Genomic DNA, 22,603 nt, shown 5'->3' with positions numbered 1-22,603 from the left:
AATGGTCACCTACGTGCCAAAATCCTGCTGCTGTGCCACTCGGCATGTTTAACTTTTCTCTGAGGTAAACCGTGTTTTCTCACAATAAGGTCAGACCACAGATCTACAGCAGCGATATGGGTGTTCACAATAAACTATAGAAGGATATCTGTGTTTTTTCAGCGCAGAAATGAAACAATAATCTTTCCAGGAGAAATTCTGAGGGAAAAGGCTCTTGTGTTGCAGGCCGGCCCCGCCTCCTCCTCCTCCTCCTCCTCCTGTGTACATGCCACGGGGAGGGTAGAGGTTTAGTTAAGCTCTCTGCCATTGTTCTTGTTGTGAAAGTCTGGGAACGCCGCTGGTCGGGTACCGGACGACGGTCTGTCGTTATGACGGGCTCCGGTCCGAAGCTCGGTGTCCTGCTGCTGCTGGCGGTTCTGCTGCAGACTGTGGTCGTCACCATCACCGTGCTGCACTTCACAGCGGCTCTCAACTCGGTAAGAGAAGTCACTTCTAGAGCTGACGAACCGGAGACGCGCGGAAGCTTTTACGCATCGCTGTGCGCAACGCACAGCGAAGTGGGCTCTAAGTTGTTCAGGTCTTTGATACAGACACATGAAAGTTAGACTTGCTATTGACCTTCAGCACTCTGCTGCAACTACTATAGGCTTTTATTGCGTGAATAGGCGCTGTCATGTTTAGGAGAGAAGTCATGTATCTGCTGCGCCCCAGAGCACATTCAGTCCACATCCAACTTCTTTTTTGCAGAATGCAACGCAGGCCGAATCTGCTGCTTTCACGTTAAAACAAGTGAGTTTTGCACAGCGTAGTTTATTGCAAAGATTCACGCATTCTTGGCCTTTGCGAACACAAAACGAATACAAGTAAGTAAAGAGCTGTGGCAGCAGAAGAGGTGGACTGCAGCTATTTTTATGATTAGCTGCTTTTATCAGGGACAGTTTCCACAGAGCTGCGTGTGTGTGTGTGTGTTGGACTTACTCGTTTTGGTAACGCCTGGGTCCTTTGGTTATCTGGATTCAGTCCAGTACAATTCCCAGTCTGCGTTTACAGGAACGAATCATTAACCCAGATGAAATGCAGCAACATATATGTGAACAGTGAAGAAATGAAACCTAAACAAAGAGCAAAGGGTCACATGCCAAGAAACTGTGCTGACTCAGGAGCCTGATAAACTGAAGCAGTGATTGTGAAATGTAAAAGGAGATTTATGCAATTTTTAAAGCACATCTTCCTCAGTTATGCCATAAAAATGACAACTCTAGATTATAGTTTTTACTGACAAACTAAATGAAAGTAAAAAGAAAGTCAGGCAAACCTTTGTTGGGAAGAGGAGGGGAGGAGAGATGCTTGGCCTAACAGTTTTGATGTTGTTGACATTTCTTAACACACTCTATGCAGATGAAGGAGACATTTGCCAGGAGTAGCGTGTCTTGTCTGACGGGCACGGACTTGCAGAGCATCACAGCTGTCCGGGGGGATCCATGCTGGCAAGTCACTCAGCAGCTTCACCTGCTCATTGAGAAGGTAATGGAAAACAACAATAAGCCCAAAAATCTTAAACTTTAACTCTAAGTGTAAAAGGAGTGTGAATTATGACCTCACTGCCCTGCAGCACAGAATGACCTGTACATATCAGTATTAATGACTCTGTGATTATTTGGCCAGCTGCCGAGATTTCTGGCATTCGGAGCTCTGTTCTCTCCCAGTCTGCACTGGCTCAAAACCCCCCACCCACTGGAGTTTGGAGATAGTACTAATCCTCCCACACTTCAGCTGCAAATGCCAAAAAAGCAACTGATAAAGCAGTTTTACTGTTATCATTATTCCGTTGTCTCACACTTTGCACAACTGGGAGTTTTCATATGATGGTTACATTTGAGCCACAAGGAAACTGTGTTGTTAGACTCGTGTCCTGCTGGTATGAAAAACATTCTGAGTTTTCACTGATTTCTATCTTAGTTGATTAATTGATTAGCCTATCAACAGTTCATTATTGAGAGATCAGTGTTACCAAAACAAACAGGTTAGCTGAGAGACACCACTTCCCCTTCTATGTGTGAAATCTTAGTTAATACACCAGCTGAGAGCCACAGGCAGGGTCAGGTGCTAAGTACTGAGAGATGAATTTTTGGCCTTTTTATGTGATTTTTTTGACAATAGCTAAAGTATAAACTATTTGCAGCCTTTGACTTAATGTTAGACACAGTTTCTGAACTAGGTACAAAAATAAGTGAGGCAACAAATTGACTTATGAGGATGACACAGTCATTACCGTTGTTATGTGGGGCTTCCTGTTCTGCAGATCTTGATGTTAGCAGGAGAAAAAAAATGCTGAAATGATCCACATAAGTGCCGGCAGATGCACAATGAACTCCTTCATAGCTGGAGATGTGATGTGATCCTGTGTGGTTTAATCAGCACAGGAATGCATTCACCTGCCCTGCTCTCACACTCGCACGTACACACCCACACACACACACACCAAAGCTAGTCTTCTTCCTTGACTTGCTTCTCGTACACAGTGTTTGTTTATCTTCCCCTCCTCTGCTGACTTTGTTGCTCTCTTAAATAACTGAAGTTGGGTATTTTCTGACTCAGCCTCCTGAGTAAATTTAGTTCGGGACATTTTGAGCCAGAACATCAGTTTCTGATTTTAACACAGGGTAAATGTACATATAAGGGTCCTGTGAAACCCACAAATATCTGTTTAGTTTGCCGATATGTATCACAAGAATGAATCACTCAACAATGTTATATTACTTATTCATGTCATGTGGCTTTATTTACATCCTCGTCCTTACCTTGTCTTGTGCCACTTTGCCACATACTGAAATATCCCAACACCTACCAGATAGATTGTGTTGAAATTTTGTCCAGACATTCATGTTCCCCAGGGAAGGAATCCTAATGGCTTTGGCTAATCCCTGACTTCTCCTCTAGTGCCACCGCCAGTTCAGGCTAAAATAAATCCACAGCTTGCAGTAGATGTTCACGTCCCCAGCCCAGTAGACATAGTCAGCACACTCTGGTGATGCCCCTGTGATCCCAACGTTTTGTTTGGTGAAACAGTGCAACATCTTCTTGATTTGATTAGCACCATTTTATTTTCATATTTATTTATTGTAGTTTATTTATCATGACAACTGCTGCACAGGTTCCTGAATGACAAGATGATTGTAAACACTTTAATCCTAACATTTCATCTGGTGCCACCATCGGGTCAAATACTTTGGTGATAGAAACTAATGACATGCACGTGACAGAAATAATGATTTGAAGCTGCTTCTAAGCACAATAAATAAATGTGAGGAAACATCCAGATAAATTTTATGTAGTTTTATTTTGGAATAGTGGAGTCAGTGTTTTTACTTTTACTGGCACCACATTTCCAGTATTTATATTTATTCATCTTCTTAGCTAAGTATCTTGCATTTGGGGGCATTTATAAATAAATTCCATGGAAATTTTAATCAGATCAATTTAGCAGAGCTTCCTTTGAGGTTCAGCTTCCCTCAAAGTAAAGTCTTGCTCCTGTCACATCAACTGTAACTGAGTGCTGATATCTTCAGATAATAAATATGTTCATAGTCCTTAGTTACTGCTGAAATGATTGACCTCTGCGACCTCTACTGGCAAGCAGTGAGAACTGCAACTTTTCTGCCTTTACACAGGCCACTTGCTTTTAGTTTAGTTTATTTCAAGCATGTAAAAAATAAAATAGCATTACAGAAATAAAATTGTGAGAAAAGAAAAAAAGGTAGTGCATATACAATACAAGAAGAAAAAACTAATAACAATATAAAGACAAAATAGTATACAATTCAGTCATATCACATTCATGAAGTGAATTATAAATACTACCACCATTGCATGCTTGAAAGGGAGTAGAAAGAAGTACAGACTTATCTAGTTCTACCCCCTTTCTTAGATCTTTTATTAAGATTTACAGTAGCAGTCAGAAGTCTGAAAGGGGGTCATCAGACAAATGTTATGTATGATTCTTGAAGGTGTATTAGTTTGCGATGGTGCTGTCAGTGATAATACATCAAAAATAAATTGTGTGTTCTCTAATAAGTGGTTTTGTTTTCCATACAGTCTCTGTCTCAGCGTTACCAGAGGGAGATTTCTTCAGCAGTCAGAGGTAAGAAAACCTAATGACAACATAAAGACTTATTGTGTTATCTGCCTGGTTCAGGAGGGTTAGGCAGGTAGAAGAGAAAAGAGTTAAATTTCTTTTTCTTCTTTTCTTTAGATGAAGTATCTCGAGTGCTGCCCTCACTTGTGATGGAGGAAAAGGCTTCATCTCGCCCTAAAGTGGCAGCCCATGTCACTGGTAGCTTTGTGCCCAAACTGGGCCGAGAGGGAGGTGAGTTCCACTGAAACATGCATGACAGGAAGCATGGGGTCTCTTTTCATTGTTATGCGGATGATGTACAGATGTATTTGCCACTGAGGGGAAGGGACGCATCATCAGTTGCATCACTATTGTCATGTTTTGATGACGTTAGGAAGTGGATGAGCTTAAACTTATTGAAGTTGAATGATACGAAGACCGAGGTTATAGTGTTTGGTCTAAATAACTCTGGTGATTTTCCCCGAGTTGATTTTGGTTCCTTGGAACGGTACGTGCGGTCCACCGTTACTAACCTTGGTGTTAAAATAGACTCTGTTCTTAGAATGGAATGTCAGGTGAATGCAGTTGTACGGGCCAGTTTTTATCACCTCCGGCAGCTGGCAAAGGTGCCTCAGATCGGCTGACCAGCTACTCTTGGAGGTACCGAGGGCTAGGCGGAGATCTAGGGGGGACAGAGCTTTTTCTGTGGGGGCGCCTAAGTTGTGGAATGCATTGCCCCTTTATATTAGACAGGCCCCCTCGTTGTCCACTTTTAAAACCTATTTGAAGACTCATTTGTACCGTCTGGCGTTCGAACCAGTGTGATCCTGTGTCTTGTTGAGCTTGTGATTTATGATAGGGGGTTGTTTTAAGTATGATGTTTTTGTTTTGCTGTTTATTTATGTTGTTTTTTTAAGGGGTGTTGTGAATATTGTGTTAAGTACTTTGGTCAGCTTCGGCTGTGTTAAATGTGCTATACAAATAAAGTTGATGATGATGATGATGAAACGAGTCAGAATGCAAGTTGGTCATTTGGGCTGGGGTTTTGTTTAATCTATAACTTTAATATATTTTCTGCAGTATGCTTCTACAAAACTCTTTAACCCATTCTGCCTAGCTTTTTATTATCCATGTTGACTCAGTATCCCAGAATCCCAGAATTGTGACCAAAAAGTCTAATTTTTTGATTGAATATTTTTATTTTTATTATTTCTAACATTAATCTATTTCTCTTCTGACTGGAATCAGGCTTTCCTAACAAAACATTCTACAATGAGGTGACTTTATTCCTATCGGGTTTCTTTTCCATAGCTTCAGTCTCCGCCGGCCGTCGAGTTCAGGGCCAGAAGATCTCATGGTCGGAAGCGCAGAAAGGGCTGGCCTTCCTGCAGGATGTCAAGCTCGTGGACGGAGAGCTGGTGGTGCCGCAGCCCGGCCTCTATTACGTCTACGCCCAGACTTACTTCAGACACACCCACTCCCTGGAGGAGGAGGGCGAGGATGGCGAGGAGTCAGAGAACAGAGGGAGGCCCCTGCTGCAGTATGTCTATAAAAAGGTGGGAATCTTCTCTGATCTCAACACTTACTGCACCTCTGTGTGGCGACAGCCATGTCTAGAGGCATTACGTTTTCAGGTTGTCCATTTGTTCGGCCCACACAATATCTCATCAGATTTGACTGACCTCAGTAAACTGCAGAATATCACTGACAGATCACATGTTGTAGACATTGTACTCACAATCCAATGATGATCCACCATGAGTCAGAGCTACACCCCCACCCACTCACCTCTCCTTCTCCCACCAGATGAGCTCCTACCCGGTTCCCATCCTGCTGATGAAGACAAGTCGAACCTCCTGCTGGTCCCGGGGTTCCCAGTTCTCTCTACACTCCGCCCACCAAGGGGGGCTGTTCCCACTCAGCAACGGCGACCGCCTGTTTGTCACTGTGACGAACGCCTCTGCTGTGGACATGGATGAGAAGAGCAGCTTCTTTGGCGCTTTTCTTGTCAGCTAGACAATCAGATGCAGGACTTGGGATCACAGTGGTGAATCCTCCGTCGTGTTTTATAATGTCTGTACTGATTGTAGACTTTTCCTGATAATGAGCTCATAAAGAGAAAATGGTCACCTGAGAAAAGGAATCGCGGGGAAGCCCTACTTTCTTTTTTTTTTTTTGTTCAGAATCACCAAAACATTTTGACAACACTGGTTTTGTGGGTGGAGAAGATACAGGAAGTAATACAGCACACTGATTCCAAGGCACAGAACAGATTAAAAAAGACCATTTCTCCCAGTCAGCTCATCGTCCAGTCAAGAAGAAGAACGTTGTCTTGGTGAATAAATGCTGTGGCCTGGAGTCAGTGTGCAGGTTTCTCTTTAACAGCCTTGCACTCAATTGTGATGTGCATGTAAGTTGATGCTTTGTATGAAAAATCATCACAGCTGTCTTTGAATGAGTCAAGGTCAGTGTAACCAACAGACATTTTTGTGTGCGCAAACAGGTTTTGGAGGCAGATTTCATCTCACTGGCTGAGTTACAGTAAATTTCAGTGGGTGGAGCCAAAGATGAGAAGGTTTCTGTGGAGATAAACTACCGACACAATGTTTGAGGGAGCACAAACCACATTTTGAGCACTATGGAGTATGCAACTCAGCATTTGAGAGCATTTTCTAACTATACCAAGAGGAGCTGAGAAAAAACTCTGGACAAAAATATAAACATTATTCATCCATGACTGTGTGGTATTTATGAACACTAGGCTAACCAGCGATCCTACACTCATATAGCAGTTTAAGTACCTCTGTAATCCACAGAATTTCATCAGATTGGCTTTTCACCTAATGATTCATTGATTACTAAACTGAGATCAGGCCTCTAACAAATGTTTGTGTAAAATGCTGACCAGTTGAACGCTTGTGATTATTTCAGTCCACCCACATAAATATTACATGAGCCTGTGGAAGTGCATTTGTGTAAAGATGTACATATTGTGCTATACTTTGTGGTTTTTTTATGTTTCTAATTGCAAATCCTGGGTTTGGAGCCCTTCCTGAATTCGTCTCCACCCTTAATTTTTTCCCTAACACCTGGTATTCTTGGGCATTTGTGTCATGTTGGATTAAATACAGACGTGGCCTGCAGATTTAGAAAACAGTCATTTACATCAGATGGGATTTTTTTGTAGCTCTGCTCTCTTCCATGTGGTGCAATGAGCTCTTGTAGCGAACTCTGCAGCAAATCCACTGACGCCCAAGATGTATAAACACAAATATACATATGACTAAAGTAGCACTGGGTGCATCAGTGAATATAACGAACTGAGCTTCAAAGTTGATTCCTGAATTAAGAAGCAGTAATTTGACAAAAAAAAAATGCATAACTCAAGGTCTACTTATTAGATTTCTTGCTTGGTTTCCATTTTGAGGCCACAAGGAATCTAATAAGAGCACTGCAAATGTTTTTGTCCAAGTATTACTGAAGTCAAAAATGAAGCCAGTTATATTCACTGGCGTGTGCCTCACCTTTTTGTTTTTGCTATAAATAAACCTTTTTTAAAGTGGTTATATCAGTTTTGTTGTCACAAAAATTACAGAAACTCTTAGACCATGTTTTGTATAAAATGGACAGGGGTTGTTTGAGTTGTCTGATATCAATGTACTGCAAGAAATGTGTAGTTTTGCTGTAAGTGACCACTAAATGGCTACTACGCGGCTACTGATGTGAATCCAGACTGGACCTTTTATTTTGGCCTCCACATGGAATAACACCCACCTGCACTCAGCCGGGGCGTGAACACATGAAGATGATACAACACTAATCAAAATCATCACAGAACACCATAAAAATTTGATTTGATTTTTTTATTTTTAATTTGCAAGTAACTCAAGCATAATGTGAATGTAAATAAGGAAGTGATTTTGTCTGTAAATATGTGGAATAAAGACACTGTAAACGGACAATCTTTGGTAGTGTTTGGAAGCAACACCGTGTTATTCATTGAACATTTCTTGCTTTTATCAGGGTGTTTGAGGTCGGTGACAATTTCTGATTTATCCTGTTCATTAGTCAGTCATGTGACTTATTTTTCAGCATCAATACAAAAAATACAAAACAATGTTTCCATCACCTATTTAAAATTATTTTGTAAAATACAATATTACATCTATTACATAACAACTGAGCCAATTGTCAAAAAAACTGTTTTATACTCATTGTTTAAATCAGTTTCCAAGAAAATACAAACCGTAACACAGTTACATCTTCTACTGTGAGGAACAGATGCTTTTATAAAAGCAAATGACTAAATCCTTTGACTTGATAAATTGTATCATTCTTTTTGTAATCTTCTGAAAAACATTTTTAAATTTAATTTGTTTGCAGTGTTGCTTGTCTCTTACTGAAAATATGATACGTTAAGGCTTTATTTTACAGGTCTGCTATTTCCTAATAATTTCTTGAAAGTTTATTATCAACTTCCAGATTAATATGCAAGAAACAAATGGATCACTGTAAACCGCAGTTAATAATTGTTATTTATTAATTATTTGAAATGGCTTTCTTTATTGAGCATTTAGAATTAAACAGAAGTGAGGCAACTGATCATGCTCCAATTGTACCTTTAAAACATTATGAAACAAACTGCAATTTACAAGACCTGTAAAATAAAGGGTTTCTGATAATCTATATTTTTCTTGGGCATCTCTGCATCCACTAGGCATAACTGTATTTTGCAAAAACAATGTTTTAAAAATTATGCTTTGCATCAATATGCTGATTTAAATGTAGCATGACTGTTCAATAGATCCAATATAAGAATGCCAGAAACACTCAGATGGAAATGTTTGGTGAATAAAAAATTGTGCTCTGCAAAAAAGGTAGATGACATGATTTTAAGTCCAAAAGCACCACACTTTGCCTAAGTCATGTGTATTGAAGCAGCACTAGTCCTGTCTGGAAGCACCCGACTTACTAAAAATCAGAACACAAAATGAACTAGATCAGTCTTTGATCTGATCCAAATAACATCCAGATCATTTCTTTCTGGGCCTATAAAGTTTTGATTTGAAATTACACGGCTAAGTGTTTGGGCAGAGCTGAGTCGTTTCATCTAGTGAGGTCAAGCAGAATAATCAAGTGTAGCCACATTAGCAAACAGGTCAGAATGAAAGCAGTGAACCTTTTATTGGGCCTCCTAACGTGGTCAGCTGTAGATTACTGGACATTTACAGGTGTGTTCTGCCTCCTGCTGGTGCAACATGGGGCTCCACACAGCCTTACAGTGTCCACCTTCAGCAGTGCAGCAACAACCAACCACACATGGTGGCTCCTAGAAAACTGCAGAAGGCTTCAGACAGGAGGGAAACAAATAACCACACAACACTTTGTGAGTTTTTGATTTTCTTTCTTTTTGTGGAAATATGTTACACTTATATTACAGTTATTTAAATGCCCCAAGGGTGAACAAAAACGATTTGAAACACTAAAAATAAGACGGTAACTTGACTGAGACAGAAAGGGTCCAGACTGAACTGACGGACTCAACAGGCTGCGAGCAGAATCGAGGCCGACATGTAACAAGCGTCAGGGGGTGTCCAATAAATACTGCAAATGTCGTTTGTGAAAACAGAAAAAATGAAGGAACAAGGATGGAGGAAATCCGCCGTGCTCTTCTTGTTGAGTCATTCCTGTTGTTTAGGTAGCAGCATATGTTTAGCTTCCAGAAACCAAGTACTTATGAACAGTGATGTGCTGGGCCTGCAGTCAACCAGAGATGTACCACAAGTAAGAAGAGATCAGAAATACTGCGGTTTAAGTTGTCTGGAAAATTGACTCAAAAAGAAGGATTAACAGGTTAAACTTAATATTTAAATTTAAAATCATTTAAAAGCAAACAAAGGACAGAGGTTTGCCCCAGTGGTTAAATTACCGTTTTACTACTGCTGCACGTGTCTGGGTGTCTGACTGTGGCTCATTTCACATTCAACAGACAAAATCTGAGGTGACATTTGTTGATTTCATTTACCTGTATGAAAACATTCTGGTCGAACGCAGGTGGGCCCCTGCACCGGCTTCCACTGGTTTTTAATGTAACTGAGAGACACATTATAAACGTCTTAAAGTTTGATAGAAATTACACCAGTCGCTGATGATGTTAATGTCTCCTGCTGATAAGTTCCCTTCCAAACCAAACCATCTCAGACATTCAGTGCACACTCACATGCACGCACACACTCACACTCACACTTTAGCTACACAACATGCTCTACACGTTACCCACAGTAGGAAAGAAAACAAAAACAAAGAAACTCTATCCCCATTGAAATGATATCTCTGCACATACATTAACGCTACATCTCCCCTCTCTCTTTCTTCTTCTGTCCTACGTCGTGTGTACACTCAGTTGACAGTTATTAGGGACAACAAGCGAAAACTGCCACAGTCTACAACAACAACCCTGCAAAGAAAATCCTGGACAAAGAAATAGAAACACTGTCAATAAAAACAACTCATGAGTTAAATTCACACCTCTTTAAAACAGTTTCAACAAAAACTGCACATTTTCACCTTCATGAAAGAGGAAGTACTGCAGGGCTGCTGGAGTAGAATGCATGAGTTTTAGCTTTGTGTACCTAAACAAGTGGCAGCTGGGTGTATACGCAAAACCACAAGCATGGTGCAGTTTCGGGCAACGGATGGAGGGTGGCGACTCAGCCTCAGCTGCTGACCCTCGCTCCTGCCTGTCACTGTAGCTGCCTTGTTCTGGCTCCGCCACTTCAGGTCCCTGGTCTGACCCGATGGATCCCACCCGGCTGGCGGGGCAGGGAATGTGTGTGCTCTCTGACCGAAGGACGGGCGGCGCCTCAACAGTCAAACCGCATCTCCAGTGAATCGTCAAAGCCCCTGTTATCGTGCCCCGCCCCCGACAGGAAGGTAGTTGTGACAGGCGCCCCAGTGACATTGAGGAGGGTGCTGCCAGGGGAGCAGGAGGCGGGGTTGCGGAGGGCCGCCGCGGCGATACTGGTGAGGTTGATGCCCAGCGTGAGCCGGGTCTGTTCCAGAGCTTTCTCTGGCACAGCAAAGGCCTCCAGCTTCTTCTCTCCATTGGCCATGTAGGAGTTCTGGCAGCCACGGCAGATACATTCCTGACACGCCTTGGAAAGACAACAATAATAATCAATAACAACATGGCTTAACAAACAACATCAACAAATGTTCAACAGTGATATAAAGACTATCCCATGACAAGAAGATTAAACAGATCATTTCATTTCATAACCAACCTTATGGATCAGAAGCCCTGCAGGTTCTCAAAATCATTTCAGTATTGAACATTGACAGTTCTGTTGTTTATCTGCTGATGAGGTCTGTGAGATTTGATCACGCGACTCAGAGGACCTCTTTGTCAAAACAAAGATTAATGATTCAAATCCCACAGTCATGAAGTGGATTTGAGTAACTACTAATGGCAAAACAAGACTAACAGTGCAAAGCAAAAAGAACACACTTCGGCCATTAATAATCAACTATGCATGATCAACTCGGCCAATTCGTTTGTGTTTGCTGTACACTGAAGACATTTGGTCTTATGTCTTTGCAGATTCTCAGTCATCCAGGTCATAGTAAACCAGAACTGATGAAGCCTCTTGGATGAGAGGTGAAATGTCTTCTACCTAGAAATTTAAGTCCAGTTGATTTTTTCTAAGTTTTTTCATTTGGGTTTAGGATCAAAAGATGGACATGAGACTTCAGCTTTTATTTCCTGGTATCTACATCTACATATATGAACTGACACAGAGCACAGCACCTTCTGTGTCGGGTCAACATAGTTCTCACCTTGCGGTTGGAGTAGCAGGGGCAGCGCTGCCCCCTGCAGGTCAACACAGAGGGGTTCTGTGTGGCTCGGCCACACTTGCAGCCCTTCTTCTCCACAGGCTTCTTGTATAGTGGCTTTGAGGGGCTGGGTGGGTGTGTTAGGGGGTGCACATGGGGGTGGTGGGTGACCCGGTCACGGGGCTGTACACGGGGCTTGGGGGCCACTTGGCCGGCCTTGGTATGAGTCTTCCAGGTGGTGGGCCCGTGGTGCTCCACAGTCTTTTTCAGCGCCTTGCTGGACATGAGCACAGTCTTGCCCACTTTAGCGGGGCTACCATTAGGCACTGGGGCCAAGTGTGGGTGGGGCACGGCTGCAAGGAATTTAGGCTCCTGTTTGGTGATGACACCAGGGTTAAGATGGTGGGGGGAGCTGCTGGCATAAAGGGGAGGCCCTCGTAGGAGGCTTGAGATGGGAAGGGGCTGCACTTTTTCACTGTCACTTTCAGAGTGGGAACGCTTACGGTGGCACCGAGGGGGGGCATGTGTGGAGGGATGTGTGTGAGGCTGGAGGGGCTGAAGGCTGTTTTCTGGGGGTAGCGAGGGGATGAGGTGGGAGGAGTTGCGGCTGGATGGGCAGCGAGGCCCATTGAGGCCAGACTGAGGTACAGACAGGGGGCAGTCTGGCTGGAGGTTGGTTTCAGAGATGTGGTCAGGGTCACTGTCTGTCTCCAGAGTCCGCAACACCTCCTCAACACTCAGCAACAACTGCCCCCCACCAGGTTTCATGTCATCCCGGAAAGTGCTAATGTCACAAAGCCCAGCCTCGCTGCCAGCTGTGACGCTAACACACACCGGGATCTCCTCCGAAAAGCACTCCTGCTTTACAACACCTCCAGCTGTTTTTATGGTGATTGGCTGCAGGGTGTCCAAAGTGACCAGGCCGTTACAATCATGCAGTCCGTTAATGCTCATGGGGGACAGCTCCTCTTCTTTAAGTTCTTTTTTTGGTGAAGCTTCAATGGGCTGCACCACGTCAGAGGTGGAAGCTGTGTGCGACAGCCCAAGTGAATCTGAAACGTCCTCCACCTCTGGCTCACTCTCAGCCAATGAGAGACCCTCATTTAGGACAGCCTGGAGGTCCGGCGAGTCACTGGCAGCGCTGGCTATGTGCGGAGCCAGTGGTGACTGGGTGATATAGAGACACAGCTTCCTGTAAGAGTGGACGAGCAAGGACAGCTGCCTGTTTTCTTCAAAGCGGGAATAGTCCTTACACCAACTACAGGATGGCTTCAGCTGCATCCTCTGACCCTTACAGCCTCGACAGACGTAATGCTGACATGCTGAGTTGGTGGGAGCTATGGGGTCCTGCAGCAGGTTACCTGAGGAGAGGAGAAGACAAATAGAGACAACATAATTACGATCCAGACCACCTCACACTGGTGATTCATCATGATGAACAGAACTCTGCAAAAAAAACAAAAACAAACAAAATAAATAAATAAATAAATTATGATCTGGCTTTTCAAGTTGTTAAACAACCACATCCTCATTTGCTGTGTTTCAGCATCTTCCTAATCTGATGTGTATCCGTAAACCTGAGTGCTGCCTGGCGACTTGCCAGACTGGATAACAACCACTCTTTGAGGGAAGCTTCCTTAGCAATGCTGGTCGCTAGCGAGTGCAGCTGCAGATGGGTAAAAAGGATGACGATCCATTCATAAGAAACAACCAACCTTACACACACTGTACTGCCTGTCTGAAAAATCCTATTCAACTGTTGGAGGAGTCATGACCTACGACCGAGACAACGCTCTCGAGAACGCCTTGATAACCTTCTGATTTCACTTTGCCCTGCACAAGTCACACACCAGAGTCTCCTCTATGTTTCACCGCAGGGGTGGTGTTCTTTTCATTTTCGCTTCTCTGAACATGTATTTTCTTCCTTATCTACTCAGACCACACTCTCTCTCTTCTGCATGTTCAGAGTGGTGCACACAGTGATACCAAACAGCACAATGAGGACTTTCCTCAGTTTAAATACAGGATCATGAATGACTGGTATGACTTGACGGCACAATAGTATTCTTAAAGTATCTATACAATCCACTTCCAAGGGGCACCAATAAGTTTGTTCAAGTCATTTTTGAAGATTTTTACAGAACAAGCAAGAGTTCAGCTATTTTCACAGCCATCAGGAAGAATGTGACTATTGTTTTAACCCTTTAAACCACATTTGTATCTCTAGGTATCTTCCCCCCCAATTCTCTAACAATCCCATTAACACAAATATCACCTTTACCTCACACCAAATAGCAGAAATAACCTATATATTCATCCATGTACTGACAGCCTGCAAAAAAAGTCACTCCAGTCTCCTCCGGGTTACAACAAACACATTATAACCTCAGTATGGTTGAGGGAGAGCGCCTGTATTATGTATGAGCAGTGAAACCCGTGCATTAAATATACCACCAAAATAAATTAAAGATGAAGTTTTGTTTTTTACAACCTAACACGAGCAGAATAACCACAGGAAAACTTAAATCACAGCTCATTTTATTTTGTACAGACATTTAAAGCTGTAAATCAACAGTGTAAACACCCATGTTCCCAAACAGTATTCCCTCTTTGTCTCCATCTGTTTTTGCTCTGTATATTTTACTTTTTTGTGTGTTTAGGGGCAAAGAGGGTAAGAAGAAGATTAGGTGCATAATATCCAGTATGTGAAAAAACTGTTGTTCAGCACAATATACAGAGATGCTCCTGGAAGCAGACATATAGCACAAGGAGGGGGTGTGTCATGATGGGTGAAGTTGTGAATTAAGATGCATTCACTGCACTTCGGGACATCGCTTAAACATTTGGTAAACAGTCCTTGACATGAATTCAGATGGATTTAAGTGAAAACTAATCATATTATTTGGGTTTTTTATGCAGTAAAAAGCAAAGACATATAAGCAGTAAGTCTTAATAGAGTTATTTGTTCAAAGCATCATTCAGGTATGAGGAAATTAGGGTTGTTTTTTTTTTATCTTCTGCATGTCAAGGACCCTCATGCAGTTTGAACACACCAAACTACACGTTGGCCACGATTCTATCCTCAAACACTGAGCTGTCAACAATATATAGGTTTTTCTCTAGATCATTACAGATCAATAGTGGTGGGAGAATTACTGCAAGCATACAGTACCTACTCCAGGAAAAACTATACCCCACAATGTAAGGACACTTCATTAAGAGTCTTACACTCAAAATTTTACTTTAAGTTAACATAGTAAATGTAAGTTGTGTTTTTATTTTTATCTCGCCATCATGTTTTATTTTTATTGACATGTCTTTGCTAATTTATTGTTCTGTATTGTGTAAACCCTGTGTAAGAAAGGTGCTCTATAAAACAGAGTTTATTATTATTTATATTTTAGTGATGTACTGAAATGTACTTAAATCTCAAAATCACTCATGCACAATGGCTAATTTCAGGATGGCAGGTTATGATTAGTGTTGCTGTTGTTCATAATAATAAATATTTACACATGGGCAACATTTTACAAATCATTTACAGTATATTACATATATTATATGGTCGATGGCACATCTTAAGGTAAGTGAAATAAAAAGGGGAAGTTTCAAATTCAAATTCAAAGCAGCATTAAATATTAACCCTATGTGTGGCTAAAAACGGTATATTAGTAAATGTACTTGTTTACTTTCCACCACTGCCGAACACTTCTGATTATTAATGTGGATTCAGATATTTCCAACTGTACTTGAAAGCAGCATTATTGAGAGGCTCACTCTCACCATGAGGACAGCTGACGAAAAAGCACGGTACAGAAACCTGTCGTAAAACTCACATTTATGCGAGCATGCAATTATATTTAAATAAAAAAAATAATGTTCACACACAGACACACAGAAGGACTCACCACAGACCAGGCAGGACAGGGACTGGCGGAAAAACGGTAGCAGCTTGCAGAGCTCCGCCAGGGCCCGGGGGTCTCGGGGGTCGCACTGCAGCACCGACCGGCTCGCGGAAACGTAGAGAGAGGTCGCATTCACCGGGTTCATCTCAGCTACCTGGCCCGGGGCTCCAGTCCGATCCGTTCAGATGTATTACTACGTTAAAAATCACACAATAACAAACAAACGTGGCAGAGGCTGCCCCGCGACTCCCGTGTTCTGTGAGGTAAAATCACTGTTTTTGTCAAGGGAGTCTGGTGGCTTTGAAGCGATCATAGATGTATATAACGTTTTTAGTTCCTCGTCGGTAAATCCACAGACTGTACACAGAGCGATAGAGGTTACTCATCCCCAGTCAAACCCGATCCATCCTCAGTGTGTCCCAGCTCTGAAAGTAGTGCCGTTTCTGATGGGAGCGCATTCACAAGGAGACCATTCATGCATCGGTTCATCCAAGTCGGCTCATTTTGATTCCATACAGTCCGCGAGTTATGACCAGACAAAGCATCATGTGGCACTCTCTCCTCCGCCAGTGGCCTTTAATGTTAGTTAGCTAGCAGCAGCTCCGAAATCCAGCCGGGGGCTTTCGTGACAAGGTGCTCCGGTTTGCATCGTTTTCCCGCTGTATGTCATAGTCCACATGCACCCTCGTCCCCGTTTTTCACGTCGGTCCAGAGCTGGTACCACAAAAAGCATTTATGATCCCACAACGAGGCATCGGTGGCGCTCAGCGGTGCAGCTCCAGCTGGCTCGTTGTGGTTGTTATTATTGTTGTTCGCAGAGATTCATGGCGACTTGAAAACAAAACAGGACGCTCCGGAGAAAAATGGTCCTTTGGTGAAAATCGCCTACAGCTGTACGTCAAAGGGGGATATTTTGTTAAAGAGAGGCGGTGGATTTTAAAGCAAAGTGATTTCGGAGCTCCGAAGCTTCTCTTGGTCTAAAGAAAAATAAGCAAAGAGATATCACCGAGCTCTGGTGACAGCTAGCCGCCTAAGCTGCACCGGAGAGCCGGCTACAAAAGCAGGCCGCTTCCCAGTTCTCGGGATGAGCGGGGCTCTCTCGCTGGCTTCAAGCCTCAGAAGGAATGTAGCAGAAATAAACGGAGGTTTAGTCGAGAATACGTCCTCCTGCAACTTCTGGTTTACCTCCACTGTGTCGGTGAAGTGACATAAATCCTTAATTGTGTATCTTGCTATCATTAGCCGCTATTCTCGTACCTCCTGTCGCTTTTAAACAAGGGGGCGCTGTTTCTTAGATCTCGCGAGAACGCACACAAAGTGGTTATGGTATATCCTGAATGTATGGTATATGCACCGTGAATGCATGGTGGAATCTGATTCGGCACTTCAACAAGCATTTTATCACCAACATAGACAACAATAAAGATTTACATTATATATATGAAATATACCTTTACTTTAACCAACAACTCATTCAAATCAAGCTTTCACTGAATGCAAACAAAACAGAGTTAATGTTATTTTCAGTGGCACAGACAGTTTAGGAGATCATGGCACCCTGTGCACAGAGGTGTAAAAGGTTCCCATACCCCTACAATGGAGCAAGAGCTCCAGACTGAAAAAGAAAACATGACTACACACAATACAGCAATGGCAATTTTATTCTTTATTCATATTCTCATTCATTTTATGTTTTTTTTACAAATGTTTTTGTAGTGTCTTTGTATCTCCTTCTGGTCATAGTTGATTTTAGTTTGTTTGTAGCTGCATCTTTCTTTGATCATTCAGCACTTTTTTTGTAGTAGTCATTTTGTGTGTTCTTTGCAGTATTTTTGTTATGCATCTTTATGTGGCCATTCAGCATTTATTTGTAGAATTGTTGTGCCTCTTTTTAGTTGTTGTGAGCCTTTGTGGTCATTTCACCTCTCTTTGCAACCATTCAGCATCTATTTGTTGTTGTTTGAACTATGTATGAGCACCTGCAGGGTGAAAAAAGAAGTGGAAAAAACAAGGAGAGAGGACTTATCATGAGAGTCTTTGGCAATTTCTGTGTAAAAATAGCTGCAAACCTACACCCATGCAAAGACTAATAGTGAAGTAGACACACTTGTATGATGTAAACATGCTGATACCATCTATCAATGCACTTGCCTTGCCCTTCTTTTCTTCCTCATTTCTTGCTTCTCTTTGTCTTGCAGTTACTCATTTTAAAATGCCTTGCATTAGCAACTATATATTGTTTTTGCATTTAATTGGAGCAGCAATAATTAGACAAATACTAAATTATTTGATTGACTTAGAAATGAATTGGCAACTATTTCATTGATAAATTGCTTCAGTTTTTTGGGGGTGGCAAAAATGCCAAATGTTCTCTGGTTTCAACTTCTTAAATACAACATTTTGTAGCTTTTCTTAGTCACGTAAGTATTATTAGGTTTTGGACATCACTATGGGCTGTGAGAAATAAATGTCATTTAAAAAATATTTTTAAATATTTTAAAGACTAAATGATTAAACAGTTAAAAGTGAAAATAACCAGCACATCATCCCATTAATCAGTAATGAAAATAATCATTGTAACCCTTCATTTGTTAGAATAACATACTGCCATTGTTACTTACAAATTAAAGTTTTTAAATATTATTTTTTATTATGTTAATGAAAATGTCACTGTATTGCTTTATCAGCAGATTTTATGTTTTTCATTAATGTCAGACTTTTTTGTGAAATGTTTTTGCCTTTCTACACCAGTTTTCAGCACAGAAAACAGAACACACAGATCAGAAATTCAAATTTTGCAGCGCCAGATAAATGTTTCTTTTTGTCCTTATGGAAACCAAAGTGTGTATATTGGGGGTTATTTGCAAGACTATTACTTCGGTGGGTGCAGTGGTTTCCTAGAGTCTTCACTGGTGATGTGTTCATGATGCTGACCAAAATCCAGTTATGAATAAAACAAATCAGATAATGTATAACATGTAAATTAGTGAGACTTAGGTTAGTGGTTCAACCTCTGGCTTCTGTCAATAAGACACTAGAGCCCAGTACTCCTGGTGTGGGAGCCTGAACAACTGAAAGTTGCTGTTGACTTAAGCGTTTGCCAAAACACAGTGGTGACAAATCAAATATTTCAAATCCACACTTACATAATTTCAGAGGTACTGAAGGTTAAATATTTGTTAGGCAGCTACATTCCATGCATGTGAGTAATTCTTTCAGGGTTTTTCAGCAGCTTCTCATGCTGTGGTGACTGTTTTTGTGGTTATTGTAGTGGATACTAAAATTAGTTGGTTGGTCATTCTGCGAGGGTTATTTTTAGTGCGTCTCAGAGCAGCCCCGTGAGTCGCAGTGATTCCCCTTGTGTTTCTCACAGATACCACAAAGAAAACTGATCTAATATCCAGTTCACTGGAAATAGATCATTAAATCACCGATTAGTAAATATTTGTCAACATACTTGTAATAGATTCCTCTCTGGATGACGATGTACGCTAATAATTGTGATATAAAGTTAAAAATCACACTGGAGGCAAAAAAAAAGCACATGTAAAAAGAAAAGGCCCATTGACAAATTTATGAATGTTTATTCAAAACATTCTGTTTTCTGCATGATGCTTTTATGTTTTAGCTGACATTTAATGCGGTTTATTCACCTTTTCAGCTCAAATGTCAAATGCATTGGAATTTAAATGACTTGTTGTTAGACTCACTGCAGTTTAGTGACAGATGTGAAGTTCATGTAACTGTATCAGCAGCATCATCCCTGTACATATCACCACCCACCAGAACATATATGGCCATGATAACAAATTCCATTACCTTCTGGGTGTGTGAGTCTTTATCTCCTGTCTTGTCATTTACTGGCTGTTTCCATTCCAGAAATATGGCTCATGACAACAGTGGTTCCTCATTTTGTTACTGAACTGCAGTATATAAGGTCAGGCTGCTGCTCTCTAGGCCACTTGCCTGCAGACTTTGGTGAGCTGAGCCATTTACAGCTGAGCTCTACAGTCACTGTCTGAAGATGTGGATGGCCCTCTCTGTCAGCCGCTGGGTTTTTCTGCTCACCCTAGCTATGGTGATGTTCTTCTTTATCTCACAAGGTAACACCGGACTAACAATTGAATGGTATCTTCTGTCTTATGACAGATTTACTTTTACTGGCATTTCTGAAACTGTAGCCTGTGTAGTACTAATGGTTGTGGGTGCAAGCCTGTTTTTTTTCCTCAATGTACAGTCAGGTGGTTTTCAGTTAAATTACACTGTGGAATTCCTGTTCTAAAACAATAGATAATATAAAAACATCCTCAGTTTGTGGTAAGATTAAAGTGATCACAACAATACTCCAAAAAGCAGTGATTCATGGGAACTGTGTCAGTCTGTTACAGGCCGTCTTTGCTATCCTGCTGTCTAAAGAACTTCGGATATAACGCTGAATAATGATGAGTATCTCTGTCTTTCTGTGTGTGTGTGTGTGTGTGTGTTGGACTGCTGGTGCAGCGGACACCTACGTTCCAATTGTAGGTTTAACCTGCTGTCGGTCTGTCACCTCCAGGAAGATCGAGCGAATCAAACAGTGCTACGAGCAGAAGCCGCGAGAGGACTGTAACCACCATGCCTTCCTGTAAGCACAGCCTGATTTTAACACACAACACTGAATGTTTCCACTCCCATTTTTTGTTGCCAGAAAATCAAGTGACATTTCCAGCATTTTCTCATCTCATTATCCCTTTGTGGGCTTCACCTTGAAAGGGGAAAAATATTGTATTAGCAGCTTCATTTAAGTCTAATTTGGTTACACAGGGAAATCTGCGGATGGACACATGTTTTCATGATTCACAAAGCTTATACCCTTGATAGGAAACTATGCAAACGTAATTTAAAATGGCCACCAAATGTTTCATTATCAGCCAAAGAACATTCAGGTAATGAATATGTCTGATTGTTGTGTGTTTCTTTTTCCTGTTTCTAGCATTATAACAAAGAAGAACAAACATTGGTGCATCAATCCATCGTCTCAGTGGCTCAAAGAGAAGATAGAGAAGGTGAGAATCAGCCATTAAACACCTTCCTAATCAGTCGCACAAACCATGTGTACATGGGCTTATTTAGCAAACAAAATAAAGTTAAACACCAGAGAAGGAAGATTACTGGCTCATCTTTATGCCAAGCTTAGAGCTCTGCTTGAAACCTTGGCTGCAATGTTAATTTTGATCATTTGAACCTGTAAATACAACAAAATATGAAATTTCCTTCTAAGGTTTGTACAAGACCAAGTACAGCTTCAGACAACAAGTAGAGTATTATGGCTACAGTGTGCAAATGGTAGCATCAGGTACCACTTTGAGATTCTTGGGTTTTACTTCAGCATTGATTTTTCTGCTCATTTATACTTTTACACCACTAGACTTCAGGGCCCGTATTCACAGAGCATCTTAGAATTCTCTCAGAGAGCTCCTATCTTAGCCTAAAACGTCCTAGCTGGGAGTCCTAGACTAAAAGTGATTTAGGAAACTTCTCAGAGCAATTCTGAGCAAGGAAAGTACAAAAACTTATATATTAGTGAGGAGGTGTGGTTGACCCCGTTGCTAGGGGTGACGCAGCAAATCATGGACTGTGATTGGTTGATAAAGAATCTGTCACGGTCTTTACAAAAATGCGGTCTTTGTGAAAAGAGTATATATGATAATATGATGGACAGTGAAGTCATAATGTTTGTATATAAAAAAACCCACTATGTCCATGAATGCCCTTTTGTGAGTCTACAGAGTGTGAATGTCCAGTGGAAATGAAATAAACCGTGTCACTACATGAGACTGTGAAAGCGCTTCAATAGTTTGTGCATCACTCTGCTGATATAGGGTTGTGGCAGACACAAGTCATCGCTGCTGCACTGTTGCATCTTTCCGGTTGCCAAATACCTCAGCGTTGTAATCACTTTGATTTCTGGCGTTATGGCATTACTACGAGCGGTGGGAGATGTGAGCGCATCTCTAATAAGGTCAACCACAAACATAATCCCATCATGATCCAATCTGTAGCATTTAATTAACTCATGGTCGTTCATTGTTTCGAGAATATTTCTTCTTTCCACCATTTTGTCTGCTGCTAGAGGAACTCTTAAGCCGCTTAAAAGTCCTCCTCTCTACTCTTAAGGATTTTTACCTTAGGAGCTGTTCTTGGGGCTAAGATGTTTCGTGAATCACTTTTATCTTTACTAAGATTTAGTCCTATATCTAAGGGGAAATTCTTAAAAAATGTCATAACTCTAAGAGTTTTCTTAGAATTTCGTCACTAGGAGCAACTTTTAGGCTTAGGAAGCTTTGTGAATACGGGCCCAGCAACAAATCTTGTACTTTTGACTCTGGTATTAGCTACTTTGCATATTTATGTTTTACCTACAAAACATACGATTTAACAAATAAAATATAATGCGATTTATAGTTTTAACGATCTGGGCTGTTAAAGTAGCTCCACATTGACCTGTGAATCCATCAGTCACATGACATATATATTATATTAACCTCTGAGAGTTTACATACACAGTGTTTTACTGATAATACTTTTACAATTTACTGTTTACCACTATTTTCAGACTGTGGTATTACACCTTGTTATTAAATTGCAGGAAAAGCTGCCCTGCCCTCCAGATTTGTCGTTACCTGAAGTCCTATGAGATTCAGCGTGAAGAAAACATCACGGCGAAGCAGCTGCTCAGAACGTTTTCTGCTGATTTATTATTTATTCCATT

At 41.4% G+C, this 22,603-nt stretch overlaps 2 protein-coding genes across 3 annotated transcripts; one reads left to right on the top strand and one right to left on the bottom strand.

Moving 5' to 3' along the window:
• The first annotated feature begins 265 nt into the window (after positions 1-265).
• On the top strand, positions 266-7,918 carry tnfsf10 (TNF superfamily member 10). Its single transcript, XM_020598824.1, has 6 exons — positions 266-476; positions 1,399-1,524; positions 4,096-4,141; positions 4,253-4,366; positions 5,426-5,670; positions 5,921-7,918. The coding sequence occupies exons 1-6, from the start codon at positions 369-371 to the stop codon at positions 6,128-6,130; spliced, it is 849 nt and encodes a 282-aa protein (XP_020454480.1). The 5' UTR covers positions 266-368; the 3' UTR covers positions 6,131-7,918.
• A 1,282-nt stretch (positions 7,919-9,200) lies between these two features.
• Positions 9,201-17,258, bottom strand: LOC109959426 (E3 ubiquitin-protein ligase MSL2-like). Of its 2 annotated transcripts, XR_002274840.1 has the most exons (4): positions 15,856-17,258; positions 11,951-13,308; positions 10,140-11,268; positions 9,201-9,871 (listed from the first exon to the last, which is right to left on the bottom strand). XR_002274840.1 is itself a non-coding variant. In XM_020598789.1 (3 exons), exons 1-3 carry the CDS (start codon positions 15,995-15,997, stop codon positions 10,978-10,980), a joined length of 1,791 nt encoding a protein of 596 aa, XP_020454445.1. In that variant the 5' UTR covers positions 15,998-17,258; the 3' UTR covers positions 9,203-10,977. The 2 variants fall into 2 exon arrangements, 1 of the variants encoding a protein (XP_020454445.1); XM_020598789.1 differs by having other exon boundaries at positions 9,203-11,268.
• Positions 17,259-22,603: the final 5,345 nt, after the last annotated feature.

This window comes from Monopterus albus, unplaced genomic scaffold (assembly GCF_001952655.1).
Source record: "Monopterus albus unplaced genomic scaffold, M_albus_1.0 scaffold3.1, whole genome shotgun sequence".
NCBI lineage: Eukaryota > Metazoa > Chordata > Actinopteri > Synbranchiformes > Synbranchidae > Monopterus > Monopterus albus.
The sequence above is the reverse complement of the archived record's forward strand: the minus strand, read 5'-3'. Positions and strand labels throughout refer to the sequence as shown.